At 46.2% G+C, this 14537-nt stretch overlaps 1 protein-coding gene across 3 annotated transcripts in view; it reads right to left on the reverse strand.

The window, feature by feature from the left end:
• The window catches only part of ZNF385B (zinc finger protein 385B), an 827307-nt gene that overhangs the window by 31703 nt on the left and 781067 nt on the right, over positions 1-14537 (reverse strand). For all 3 annotated transcript variants that reach the window (XM_075317404.1, XM_075317403.1, XM_075317405.1), the window contains 3 exons: positions 9825-10067; positions 7700-7878; positions 1729-1830 (listed from right to left, as the gene is read on the reverse strand). In XM_075317404.1, the coding sequence (XP_075173519.1) occupies positions 1729-1830; positions 7700-7878; positions 9825-10067 (524 nt within the window). The remainder of the gene's footprint in view (positions 1-1728; positions 1831-7699; positions 7879-9824; positions 10068-14537) is intronic.

The following is a 14537-nucleotide window of genomic DNA, read 5'->3' on the forward strand; positions in this document are numbered from 1 at the left end:
GACGTAACGTCTGACTTCCGACCAGTAATACGTTACGGACACAAGATGGCGGCGAAAGACCGGCGCACCGCCGAAAAAGCATGGAAATGCAGGTGGGTAAGTATAAGACCGGAGGCAGGGGACTTGGATTTATAGCACCTCTCCAGCGCTAAAAAAAATAAAATGCGGAGTGCTCCTTTAAGAACATACAAATGAGAAATCATTAAAATTCTTATGCATAAATAATGTAATCAGTAATGAACTCTAAAAGTTTAGTATTTGGTTTATTTAAACTTGGCAAATATCTTTATGAATATTCATTATTGTTTCATCCTGGATGTGATCGAAGAGAAGAAGTACTATAAGGATATGTGCGCACATTGCGCTCTGTCAAGTGCAGAAAAAAAAGCACCCTCTGTCAGACTGGACAACTGTAAACACTGCGTTTGATAAAAAAATGCATCCAAAGTGCATGCATTTTGGATGCATTTTGAATGCATTTTGAATGCATTTTGGATGCATTATTGACAGTGCGTTCCCACTCGGCCTTGCTACATCCCCATAGAGCATAGCTGGCTGCGAGACAGAGCTGCGCGATCAGAATGAACTCGGATGAACTTCAACTGACTTCATTGTCATCGTGAGGCTCTGTTTCTGTGCCGCGGCCTGATTTACGGTTACCGGTGAAGGACAATTCAGGATGAGCCGGATAGAGTCCAGTGACTGTCGCATCTAATGGATGCGGCAATTCCGGGCGGCTGCTGGCTGATATTTTTAGGCTGGGGGCTCCCATAACTTAGCGCTCCCCATCCTGAGAATACCAGCCTTCAGCCATGTGGCTTTACCCTGACTGGTATCAAAATTGGGGGGGGGGACTGCATGTCATTTTTTTTTTAAATTATTTATTTATTTTACTGCACGATATAGACCCGCCTACTGGTGGCTGTGATTGGTTGCAGTGAGACAGCTGTCACTCAGCATGGGGGCGCATCTGACTGCAACCAACCATAGACGCCGGTGGGCGGGAGAAGCAGTGAATACAAGATGGAATAATGAGCGGCCGGCATTTTCAAAAGCTGGAGAAGCCGCCGGAGCTTTGTGATAGCTGTGTAGCGCTGTGCCACGCCGGTGATCGGTGAGTATGAGAGAGGGAGAGAGAGACCGACCGACAGAGAGAGAAAGAGAGAGACTGACAGAGAGAGAGAGAACGACATCGACAGAGAGAGACCGAGATAGAACGACAGATAGAAAGAGAGAGCTCGAAAGACTTGCGTTTTGTTTGCCAAAAAAGCATGTAGAACGCAACAAAAATGCAGTACAAGCGCACAGCTAAACATTTTGGTTGCATTTTCACATACCTCATTAATTTCAATGTGTGGAAAATGCAAACAAAACACACAAAAGAAGTGACATGTTGCTTTTTTTAAACACATCGATTTTGTCAAATATTTGGCATCCAAAACGCTGCGTTTAAAAAAGCAACGTTCGCATGTAATTTGCTGATTTCTCATAGACTTTGCTGGGGAAGCACAATGCATGCATTTTGACAATGACACAATGCAGTTTTAAATGCAGCCAAAACGCAGGAAAAAACGCAACGTGCGCACACAGCCTAATTCTGTATTTATTTTAATAAATCCAACTTGCTGTCCCTTTGTGCTGCTCAAAATTGTATCTTTAGTTATGTCATTGCTTTCTATTGAAGTTGGTCAGATTTCTTGGGTTGTTTCTAGTATCACAGTTACTTACCGCTAAAATACTAGGACTGCGCTGAAGTTTGTTGTATGGGCTGTATTTAGGCTTCATTGGCTTTCCTGCTACCCTGTCCTTGTGTCTTCTGCTGGAGATGTGCTGAAATGATAAAAGATACACTAATTATATTGGAATCAATGTATCCACCCAAACCTTGTCCAGCCATACACTGTCTGCAGAATTATTAGGCAAATGAGTATTTTGATGACATGATAATTTACTCCAAGCTGTATAGGCTTAAAAGCCAACTACTAATTAAGTAAATCAGGTGATGTGCACCTCTGTAATAAGGAGGGGTGTGGTGTAAATGTGATGCCTTGACCCCCAGGGGTCACAGTACACTAACATCACACACACACCTCCTCCCCTGGGTAGGTGACACCAGTCAATCAAAATCCTTGTTGCCTCCCTCCAGGGTCTGATGTCCACACCAGGTGGGGCGGAGCCAGGCGGTTGACCCCACCCACCGAGGAGTTCACAGGCCTGGAGGCGGGAAAAGACAGTGGACTTTGTGGTAGGCAGTGGAAGTGAGAGGAGTGGAAAACTGTGTGTGTCTGGGTTGGAGCCCAGGCACGTTCAGCAAGGTCGGCAGACGGTGGTGGCCGTCTGCAGGAGTTGGTGTAGGTCAGCGGAACCGTAGGACCGGGGTCGGGCGGTGGCCCTCTGGTACCGAACTGGGGAGCAGATTGAAGCCAAGCACCAAGGCAGGGTACTCATACCTCGACCAGGCTAGGAGCCGCCGTAAAGGTCAAATTATCTGATTGCGGTCTGAACCTCAGGGGTTCATTCCCACCTAAGTCCCGTCAGAAGGCAACAGCCCAACCCGTCCGGATAAGAGCCACCTCCAAGGGCCAGAGATCCAAGGGCCAGTGCCTGCGGGCAAACGGGCTCTCCCGACACGTACACGCCGGGGAGCGGACTACCCGTGGGAAGCCATAGGAGTCAAATACACTTACACAGGTGCAGGAAAATGACAGCCACCATCAACCCGTCCGGGGAGAGTGAGAACACCGCAGCCGGCTGTGGGCCCCGTCCATCCAGCCTTTTGGTTTACCAGAGACTATATCCTTCTGTGTCTGAGTGAGTAAAACATTGCCATCCGGCACCGCGCTGCACCGCAACGTTGCACCCGCGCCCACGCTGCCTCCCCGCCTCGGCACCTGGACCTATACCTCCTCTCTACTCCCCAACCGGGGCCCCGGGACTAACAGCCCCTACCTACGGAGGGGTCAACACCTTAGCTGCTCTCCGCCATCGCTCCCGGGATCCCCCATCACCAGCAGCGGTCTTGCCTACCATCACCACAACCCGTGGGTGGCGTCACGACCGACATCCCAAATACCCACCACAAACCTCCCCTTTTCACTCGTGGGCGAGGAGGCGCTGCTCGAGCCCCGGGTCCGGCCCTGTGCTCGAGCCACCGAGGAGCAGAAGCACCGGACCCAAGCGCCAGCGATTCCAGACGAGCGGCGTTCCCACTCTTCCGCCTGCGACATAATGACATCAACACCCTATATAAGGTGTGCTTAATTATTAGGCAACTTCCTTTCCTTTGGCAAAATGGGTCAGAAGAGAGATTTGACGGGCTCTGAAAAGTCCAAAATTGTGAGATGTCTTGCAGAGGGATGCAGCAGTCTTGAAATTGCCAAACATTTGAAGCGTGATCACCGAACAATCAAGAGTTTCATGGCAAATATCCAACAGGGTCGTAAGAAGCGTGTTGGGCAAAAGAGATGCAAAATAACTGCCCATAAATAGAGGAAAATCAAGCATGAAGCTGCCAAGATGCCATTTGCCACCAGTTTGGCCATATTTCAGAGCTGCAACATTACTGGAGTATCAAACAGCACAAGGTGCGCCATATTCAGGGACATGGCCAAGGTAAGGAAGGCTGAAAAACGACCAGCTTTGAACAAGAAACATAAGATAAAACGTCAAGACTGGGCCAAGAAATATCTTAAGACGATGACGATGATTTTTCAAAGGTTTTATGGACTGATGAAATGAGAGTGAAGGGTGCATTACACGCTGCGACATCGCTAGCGATCTCGTTAGCGATGTGACACGCCAGATCGCAGATAAGATTTGCCGAGATCGCACATAGGTCATGTTTTGTAGCGCTGGTCACATGTGCGATCTCGGCAAATCGTATGTGCGATCTGGCCTGTTACATCACTAACGAGATCGCTAGCGATGTCTCAGCGTGTAAAGCACCTTTGACTCTTGATGGGCCAGATGGATGGGCCAGAGGCTGGATCAGTAAAGAGCAGAGAGCTCCACTCCGACTCAGGCGCCAGCAACGTTGTGGTGGGGTACTGGTATGGGCTGGTATCATCAAAGATGAATTTGTGGGACCTTTTTGGGTGGAGGATGGAGTAAACCTCAACTCCCAGACTTACTGCCCGTTTTTGGAAGACAACTTCTTCAAGCAGTGGTACAGGAAGAAGTCGGTATCGTTCAAGAAAAACATGATTTTCATGCAGGACAATGCTCCATCACATGCATCCAACTACTCCACAGCGTGGCTGGCCAGTAAAGGTCTAAAAGATGAACAAATAATGACATGGTCCCCTTGTCCCCTGATCTGAACCCCATAGAGAACCTGTCGTTCCTCATAAAATGTGAGATCTACAGGGAGTGAAAACAGTACACCTCTCGGAACAGTGTCTGGGAGGCTGTGGTGGCTGCTGCACGCAATGTTGATTATCATAAAGAAAGGTGGCTATATTGGTCACTAATTTTTGGGAGGTTTTTTTTGAATGTCAGAAATGTTTATTTCTAAATTTTGTGCAGTTATATTGGTTTACCTTGGGAAAATAAACAAGTGAGATGAGAATATATTTGGTTTTTATTAAGTTGCCTAATAATTCTGCACAGTAATAGTTTCCTGTACAAACAGATATCCTCCTAAGATAGCCAAATCTAAAAAAAAAAAACACTCCAACTTCCAAAAATATTAAGCTTTGATATTTATGAGTCTTTTAGGTTGATTGAGAACATAAGTTGTTGATCAGTAATAAAAAAAATCCTCTAAAATACAACTTGCCTAATAATTCTGCACACGGTATATATATGCATCAGTGATTTGACTTCCTGGAGTTTGTAAGCTTATACATGTGCTAATTTAAATTCCCAACTATTAAAGGGGTAGTTTATTTTACATATCTTCGAGATTGGTGAATAGTATCATATTAGAGGGGGGCACCTGGCTCCCCATTCATTGGCTGTTTTTTACTCTGGCGGCTGCCGAAAGTAAACATTGAATGGAGCTGAATAGCACCACCCAGTGCGGACATGCCATTGGTGCAATCAGGGGCCCAAGATGTGAGGGGGCGAATTTCTATCTCCAAAGCAGGTGTAAATGTGCTTCATGTTGCGCTATTGCAAAAGGCCCATATACTGTTCTTCCACAGTGGCCTCTTCTGTTTATGGCACCACGCCTTTTAATGTTAGAAATTAATAGGATCTAATTTGCAGTCGTCGGCATTGGCGGCTACAGGTTTAAACATGTTGTCCACCTCTGGGAACCCTTTTTTTACTACTTAAATACATGTTTTTTGAGGGGCGAAAAATAATTTTTATAATTGATAATAGTCTCTATGTTGCATTGTCTATTGCTGGCTGCAGAATGGATTAAAGGGAATCTGCCAGCAAGTTTTTGCCACCTAATCTGAGATCAGCATAATATAGGGGCGAATATCCTAATTCCAGTGATGGGTGTTGGGCTACTTGGTGTAATTTTGGTAAAATCACTATTTTATCAGAAGAAGATTATCACTAGCAGACTGGTAAACCTGCTGCCTTGTAGTCTTCTATATTAATGAGCTCTGTAGATCCCCGCCCTTGTGAGCAAAACAGACTCCTTCTATGCCTCTTGAACTTCAATTAAGGCCCGTTTCACACGTCAGTGAAAAACAGACGTTTTTCACTGGCGTGTAAAACACGCACATGTCCCTGTGTGTGCCGTGAATTTCGGCACACGTGGGTTGTCTAAGTGCAATCCGGGCTCCGTTCTCTGTGGCCCGTGATTGCACTTAGAGATTCACTCACCTGCGCCCGCCCCCGCTGTCCGTGGTGCTGAATCCTCCCGCGGTGCAGCATCCGGCCGGCGGTGACCCCTGCAGCAGCTGCTTCCGGGTCGGCTGTGTCGCGCATAATGAATATGCGCGACAGTAATCAGCCGGCTCAGAAGCAACAAGCTGCACGGGCTGCAGAGGACATCGCTGGACGCCGGGTGAGTTAAAATGTTTATTATTTTAAATGCACGTTTTTTTCTGGCACGTGTTTCACGGACCACACCACTGCGTGGTCCGTGGAACATCAGTGATGCCAGAAAAAAATGGACATGTCTCCGTGCAGCAATCACGCACATGCGGGTACGCTGCACGGAGACATGTGCAGTGATAAATCACTGATGTGTGAGCAGACCCATTCATTATAATGGGTCTGCGTATGTCAGTGATTCTGGTACGTTTAAAAAAAAGCACAAACGTACCAGAATCACTGACGTGTGAAAGGGGCCTAATAGACTTGATTTACGAGCGCTCAGGAAATCAATACAGCACACACTTAATATGGTGTACTCAAAGAATTCTCATTTATTAGAACATGTGACCAGTTATATAGGGTCACAGACAAAGGAAAAGTCACCTCTGAACTATGAACCAATAAGAGCAGTAGGAGCGTGACCAGAGATGTAAAACTTCCCAACCCATCAGTGTTAGCTGATCCGTATGAGAATATTAGCTATAAGACAAGATGGAGACTATAAGAACAAAATGGATTTTGTTCTCTCACACCCTCACCACTGATTGGCAGCTTTCTGCCTATACACAGTGTACACAGAAAGATGTCAATCAGTGATGTGGGCGGGGTTATACAGAACTCAGCATCCAGAGAACTGGGAGATCTTTAGCATATAACACAGTGATTTTATTAAAACGATAGCAAGCAGCGCAGGGCTGGATACATTGCTGGAATGAGAGCCAGGGGTGGACACAGATAGAAGAGGCCCTGTGCAAGAACAATATATGGACTCTTTGCAGCCTAATAGCTCATCATAATGCACAATTCCACTTGATTTGGAGGTGTATGTGGCCTCCTTACCTCTTGGGGCCCCCTAGGTTGCACCAATGGTATATTTGCCCTTGGTCGGTGTTAAAGGGAACCTGTCACCACTTTTTTGGCCTATAAGCTGTGGCCACCACCACCGGGCTCTTATATACAGTATTCTAACATGCTGTATATAAGAGCCCAGGCCGGGGGTATAACATAAAAAACACTTTATAATACTTACCTAATGGTCGCGCGGTGGACCTTATGGTCGTCTCCGTTGTCCAGTGCTGGTGCCTCCTCTTTTGGCCATCTTTGTTCTCCTTTTTTAGCCGCGGTGCATGACGGGTCCGACGTCATCCACACTCACCGGCATTCAGGTCCTGAGGAGGCGCACTTTGATCTGCCCTGAGCAGGGCATATCAAAGTATTGTAGTGCGCCTGCGCAGATCCGGCGAGTGTGTATGGCGTAGACGCGTCATGCACCCAGGCTTCAGAAGGAGGACAAAGAAGGCCGAAAGAGGAGGCGCCGGCACCAGAGAACGGAGACGCCCATTAGGCCCACAGATCGACCATTAGGTAAGTATTATAAAGTGATTTTTATGTTGTCACAGCGGCCTGGGCTCTTATATACAGCATGTTAGAATGCTGTATATAAGAGCCCGGTGGTGGTGACCACAGCTTATAGGTCAAAAAAGTGGTGACAGGTTCCCTTTAATAACAGCTAATTGTAGGGAATGAGCAACTACCTACTATTTCCTGCCACAGGATTGCTAGTATTACCAACATTTACTGCAAGAATCATCATCATTTGTCTGAATAGTATAATGTGGCCAAAAGACAATAAAAAGAAATAGTGGATGGCTGACGTAAATTAAGAGGTCAAGGGATGGTAAAAAGAATTAGACTACTTTACCTGTTTAAGCTGGATTTCTGAATTTACATGGACATCGCAGATTTCACAATGAAACGTTTTGTTCTGTAGTCCTGAACCTTTGCTGCCATTTTGGAGTTTTAGTCGGGATCCGGACCTGGGATAGGATTTGATTGGTCCTGCACCGTTCCGAGCTTCCAGCATTGTCTTGTGTTTAGAACCTTAAGAAAATAAAGCAAAGTTCTAATAATTTCAGATATTAAGCTTCTGGCATAAATTGGTTTGGAAAATTTGCAACATTTTACTGCTTTTTGTATTTTCATATCAGTTTCTCCCAGCTATGCCTAAATGATCTGAGCTGGGTAAAGTTGGGCTACAGTAGAGGCGTGATGCCATAGCTCATCTAATTTATGATGAGCTGTGGTGTTACTCCAGTTAGAGACTGGAGTAAGACTCCTGGAGTGCCGCACAGTGCCACCGGCCGCTCATCAGACGCCCGAGATTCATAAAAACGCATGCACCTCTTCATGAATCAGTGCTGTCCTCTTCCCCCCTCCCCCTCATCACCACCAGCAAGAAAATTTTAATGAATCGGGGTCGGTGTATGCTGAAAACCCCAACAGGTTAAAAAAAGGTAGCACATAAAATTATATAAGGAGGATAAAAAAGTTAGAGCTACAGGTTGCATTGGCAAAGATTGCTACAATGTACATGTGCCATGATATAACCCCACCCATTTCACTGATTTTCTGTTTTCTGTGTACAGTGTGACCGCTTATTTAAGGTCCTTGCACGGCATTATTTGTTACACCTTTCCTGAAGAACATCTATATTGTTCCGCGAAACGTGCGTTAGAGGGTCTCTTTATGTTGCTGTGGGACTATTGAATGGCCACAGCTTGAATCATGGGTAAGTCTTTGGTTTAGTCAGGTTATTTATGCTGCCTCCTGACATGCTCAGACTGACAGTATGATAGATTTGGGGATGTACTGATGTTATATTCTAAAATCATCAGTGGACTTTTCAGCTTGAATAGGCAGCCCAATCTTTCTTATAATTAGTGAGCCCTATTAGACTTCCCATTTTTCGTGTGGTGGTTGTTTTGGCTCTCATCAACAAGTGGGTTTTCATCCTTATTAACATCTAGCACCTTACTGTATTGTATTTTTCATTTTTTGTGAAAAATTTTATTTTTAATGATTATACACTTAATAAAGTTGTTATTTTTATAACTAGCCTATGAATGCTCCTGTTCTTCTCCTGTCTTTTCTAAGTACACTGTGCCTAGGCAGAAAGCTACCAATCAGTGGAGCGGGTGAGGTTGGACTACCTGACAGTAGGTTGGCTAGTCCTCTAATTATAATGTCCTGCTGATTAAACAGTGATTTTATAAAAAATACACTAAGCAGCCCAGTAATGCGGGCGTCACACGGTACGATATATCGGGCGATATGTCGTAGGGGTCACGTCGATAGTGACGCACATCCGGCATCGTCTGATATATCGTAGCGTGTGACAGCTACGTGCGACGGTGAACGAGCAGAAATACTCACCTTCTTGTTCATCGTTGACACGTTGCTCATTTTCAAAAAATCGTTCCTCCTTCTGCGCGCCGGTTGTTCATCGTTCCCGAGGCAGCACACGTTGCTCCGTGTGACACCTCGGGAACAATGAACTCATCTTACCTGCGTCCCGCCGGCAATGCGGAAGGAAGGAGGTGGGCGGGATGTTTACGTCCCGCTCATCTCCACCCCTCCGCTTCGATTGGCCGAGTGCCGTGTGACGTCGCTGTGACGCCGAACGTCCCTCCCCCTTCATGAAGAGGATGTTCGCCGCCCACAGCGACGTTGACCGGGAGGTAAGTACGTGTGATGGGGGTTACCGACTTTGTGCGCCACGGGCAACTAATTGCCCGTGACGCACAAACGATGGGGGTGGGTACGATCGATCGTGCAATCGCACGATAGATCGTCTCGTGTGAAGCCCGCATAAGTGATACATCGTTGGAATCAGGGTCTCTTCCCCTACGTTATGCTGCTTTCAGACTAAGTAGTAAAAATGTGGTGACAGATTACTTTTAAGCCCAACAAATGAATGATCTGTGAGGTCCCCTAGTGGTCCGGTGGGAGATTACAGGCATTGAATTACAGATGAATGAGCCGGTTACCTGTGTTGTGTGCTTCTAGCTGTGATAAGGAGTTGACTGCTACTTTGCATAGTGAACAGTACAATAACTTCTTGGCTTTCTCTTCTTCTGATTCGGATACAGTGATGGCGCTGCCGTTGGTGCTCTTCACAAGTGCGGCGGGTATTACTGCTGTTAGCGCAACCTCTGACTTAGCGATGAGAGACCTTATCTCTGCCATACTGTGGCTAATAGAACTGCTGGCTTTTAATCGTTCTTCTTCTCCTAGAAAGAAGCAAACAGATACAGATTATTGAGCCAACATCCACAAACTCATCATCAAGTATTTATCTAGAGCCTTTATTACAGGGGACATTTGACATTTGCGAGCAATTACACCGAGATACAAATTGTTTGAGAAGGAAGAATGGTGTTATTCATCCATCAGAAAGAGAAGGGTCCACCAGTATAATTTGTCTGATTATTCTCTTTTGTACATAAATGTCCCGGCGTCGTTGTCACTTTCAATGGATGACTAACTCCCAGTGGTAAAAAATAGAACCACAACATGTAATTGGGAATCTCAAAATGTGCAATATTGGGAATGTCAACCCCTGTCAGACAAAGCCGGAAAACGGAAAAAATACAACCGGCCAACGACGGTAGAACGTTCCGATTCTTCACTCACAATGTAGATGTCAAAATCCCTTATAAATGATATGAATTCACAAACTACACTGAGATAGCCGCCATGTTTTACAACAATCTCTTTTTTTAGCTTTTATTTTCTGAGCACTTTTTCATGACAGTTTTTACCTTTTTGGGTTTTTTAAAGCGTTCTTATAGAGTTTTGGGAAGTAATTTTTTTAAGTTTTTTTCTTAACTCAAGTCAGCAATGAAGAAACCGATGCGAGCAGTTTTTCAAGCATAAAATGGTGCCAAGATGCTCAAAAAGATGCTCAGGTGACCTTTGGGCATCTTTTGAGCTTTCCCATTGCCATCTTTTATGACTTCTATTATAAAGTATAGGAAAATGTTTGAATTTTCGCTCACTCCTTGTAACCGCTCAAAGTCTTTGGAATCCTGAAGGGACAAAAGGGACAGACAAGGACGTAGTCAGGAGGACATCAGAGGTCAGGAACCAGACAGTATCATAGAGTCAGGGGATGATCAGCGCAGGAGAGGAGAAGTAGTGTTATGCCGGCGTCACACGGTACGATATATCGTGCGATATGTCGGCGGGGTCACGGAATTCGTGATGCACATTCGGCATCGTTAGAGATGTCGTACCGTGTGACACCTCCGAACGACTGAACGAGCAAAAATACCCACCTTATCGTTGCTCGTTTACACGTTGTTCATTTTCAAAATGTCGGTCCTCCTTCTGTGCTCCGGTTGTTCATCGTTTCCGAGGCAGCACACATCGCTCCGTGTGACACCCTGGGAGCGATGAACACAGCTTACCTGCGTCCCGCCGGCAATGCGGAAGGAAGGAGGTGGGCGGGATTTTATGTCCCGCTCATCTCCGCCCCTCCGCTACTATTGGCCGGCCACTGTGTGACGTCGCTGTGACGCCGAACGAACCACCCCCTTTAGGAAGAGGATGTTCACCGCCCACAGCGAGGTCGTCCGGGAGGTAAGTACGTGTGATGGGGGTTTAACGATTTTGTGCGCCACGGGCAACTAATTGCCTGTGACGCACAAACGACGGGGGCTAGTACGATCGCTCGTGTGATCGCACGATAGATCATACCGTGCGACGCCGGCATTAATGCCACGCTGTCGCCAAAAAGGAGGAAAATTATTGATTCAATAAATAAAAGTGTTTAATTTCATAGGTCAACGCATTTCAGGGATCGAGTTCCCTTCTTCAGGACCAAAAAAGGAAAAATCAACAATATATCTTGCGGCATTAACCCCACTTCTCCTTTCCTGCACTGAAGATCTCTGCATGTGGGGCTGCGTCAGCAGCCATTATCTTAATGCATGCATAGTGGTTGTGACTTACACAACCCTATAAAGTGAGTGTAATCTCTTGCACACCGCATTTTTAATATCTGGTAAGACCCTATTTGCGCTCTTTGTCTTCAGTTTTTACATTAGAGTCAGGGGATGAGGCAGTGCAGTCAGGAAGCAGTCCAGGGTCGAGAACCAAGATTAATAAACCAAACAGCCAGGAACTTACTGAAACTAACCCGACAATATGACTTGCATCGCTCCAGCCAACACCGCTGCCTAATGAAGCACCGCAATTTTCCGGAATGTGAAGCAGGAGAGCAAACCCCTCCCACAAACCAGAGAGTGACCCAGTAGGGAAACAGCCTGACCCAGAGACATGGAAAAGGTACCCTAAGCACCAGCAGGAGGGTCCATGCGGCGCATAGGCCGACACCGTGTTCACAGGAGAGCGGAACAGAAACTGCAATATGGAAACCGCACCGCAAATCAGGACTGTGACATTGACCAGACTAGTCCATCTCTGCTCTTTGCCGGCTCTTACAAGTGCCGTGCAATTAACTGACAGATCTCTCCATATGTACATGCAAAGGTGAGACCCGTCAATCATCTGGAGTGGTGCTTGGAGCTAGGGAGAGTCAGCGGGGGTGGGACACGACTAGTCTGGATTAGCCAGATCTTGAAAGTATGTTTTACCTGGAACGCCTGGTATGTAGTGTTTCAGAGAATACTATATACCTACTGTATGTCTACAATCTTGCATCGAGACTGCAATTCCCTCTGCGCACGTTTGCGGTAGTATGCATGCCTGACAAGTTCCTTCAACCTTTTATGGCCAGCTTTAGTACACTGGATCTAGGTTTGGAGTGCGGCAGAAGAAACTAAACTAATTATATATATATATATATATATATATATATATATATATATATATATATATATATATCCTTAGCAGTCACAGACTAAAAATGTAATATAGAACTGAGCTGGAGAAATCTTATAAAGTCTTATAAATGAGTTTAGGAGCCACTTTCCACCGTTAAAGTGGCAGCTGTAGCTACAATCAAGTCTTACGCTATATTTTTATATTTATCGTGGCGACACAATCTTTCAATATAGAGCAAATGGTATTTTGTCTATGATTGATAAAAGTCTTATCCTTGAAATGAGATGTGTGCAAGGACTGCATGTAAAACTCCAGCTCCAGCCAAAATACAGATTATCTGGGCATCATTATATTACATTCATCTACAGAACCGATAGACTAAGCTTTTATCTGTCTCAGTCATATTCACATTTACAAGCCTCTCCTGAGGCGCTTCTAAAAATAATTAACAATGAAAGTGAAAAAAAATGATTTATCATAAAATAAGTAAGATCTGTAACAAAAAAATATAGAATTTTTCAGATAAATTTAGTGATTTCCATTGATACTTAAGCAATCAGTCACTTACTGGACTGCTTGATGTAGTTTATATAAAATAACGGTTTTATTAGCAGAAGTTTATCATTTGAGGACTAGTAAACCTGCTGCCATGTTGTCCTCCATATTCATGAGCTCTGTATAACTCCGCCCACACCACTGATTGGATGTTTTTAGTCTGTGCACAGTGCAGACAGATAGCTGCCAATCAGTGGTGTGGGCGGAGTTATACAGAGCTCTGAGAGTTGGTAGATCTGCAGCAAGTAAACAGTGATTTAATAAAAACTACAGCAAGCAACTTAGTAAGTGATACAACACTGGAATCAAGGTCTCAGCCCTTACTTCATGCTGCTCTCAGATGGTATAGACAGAATGTGTGACAGATTCCCTTTAAATTGCAGAGTCAGATTTTTAAGACAAGGACATTTATAATTACTGGCGGCATTTAATCTATTCCTTAACAGTCATAGGTAAAAGAGGGAGATTCTGTTAAAATGGCAAATTATTTGGAAACATGGATAGTGCAAGTGTCGCGGGCGGAGGAGGGGACGCCGCGCCCTCCCTACTGCTCGGGTCCGACTGCTGCGGCCCGCTGCTGCCGCTGCTCGGTGGCTTGAGCGATGGGCCGGATCCCGGGGGCTCGAGCGGCGTTCCTCGCCCGTGAGTGAAAGGGGAATTGGTGTTTTGGGATAGTTTATTGTCCGTGACGCCACCCACGGTTGTGGTGATTTGTTGACACCACCGCTGCTCTGTATGGGGATCCCGGGAGTGGTGGTATGGAGCAGCTAGATGTGAGTCCTCCCCTCCGTGGGTAGGGGGTTGGTTGTCCCGGGGCCCAGTGATGAGGTGGGTGATGCAGGGCTTGGTGGGGTGCAGGGACGCGGGGGCAGCTCTGTGCCTTGCGGCACTGTGGTACTCACTCAGCCTGAGACGATGACACAGTTCTCGGTAAAACACACGGCTGGAAAGACGGTTCCCACGGACGGCTGCACTTGCTTTTCCCAGTAGGTGATGGTGACGGTCCCTTTTCCCTGCACCTAAGATGATGATGGTTGCGATGGGTTCCCACCGGTAACCCGCTCCCCGGCTTGGATATGGGCCGGAGGAGCCCTACTTTGCCCGCAGGCGCTGGCCCTGAGAAACTGGTGACCTGGCGGTGGCGGTGTTTCTCCGTTACGGTTGGACTGTTGCCTTCAATCGGGACTTGGTTGTTAGGAGACAGACGTCCCCTTCACTGACGGATTTGGCAAATTATGGCGACTCCTAGCCTTGCCGGGATCCGAAAGGCCCCTGCCCTGGTGCTGACTGTTCTTCGTATACTGCTCCAGACCGCCGGGTCACCACCCGTCCACGGTCCTTCCAGCAACCTCCAAGCA

This window comes from Anomaloglossus baeobatrachus, chromosome 7 (assembly GCF_048569485.1).
Source record: "Anomaloglossus baeobatrachus isolate aAnoBae1 chromosome 7, aAnoBae1.hap1, whole genome shotgun sequence".
Classification (NCBI taxonomy): Eukaryota; Metazoa; Chordata; class Amphibia; order Anura; family Aromobatidae; genus Anomaloglossus; species Anomaloglossus baeobatrachus.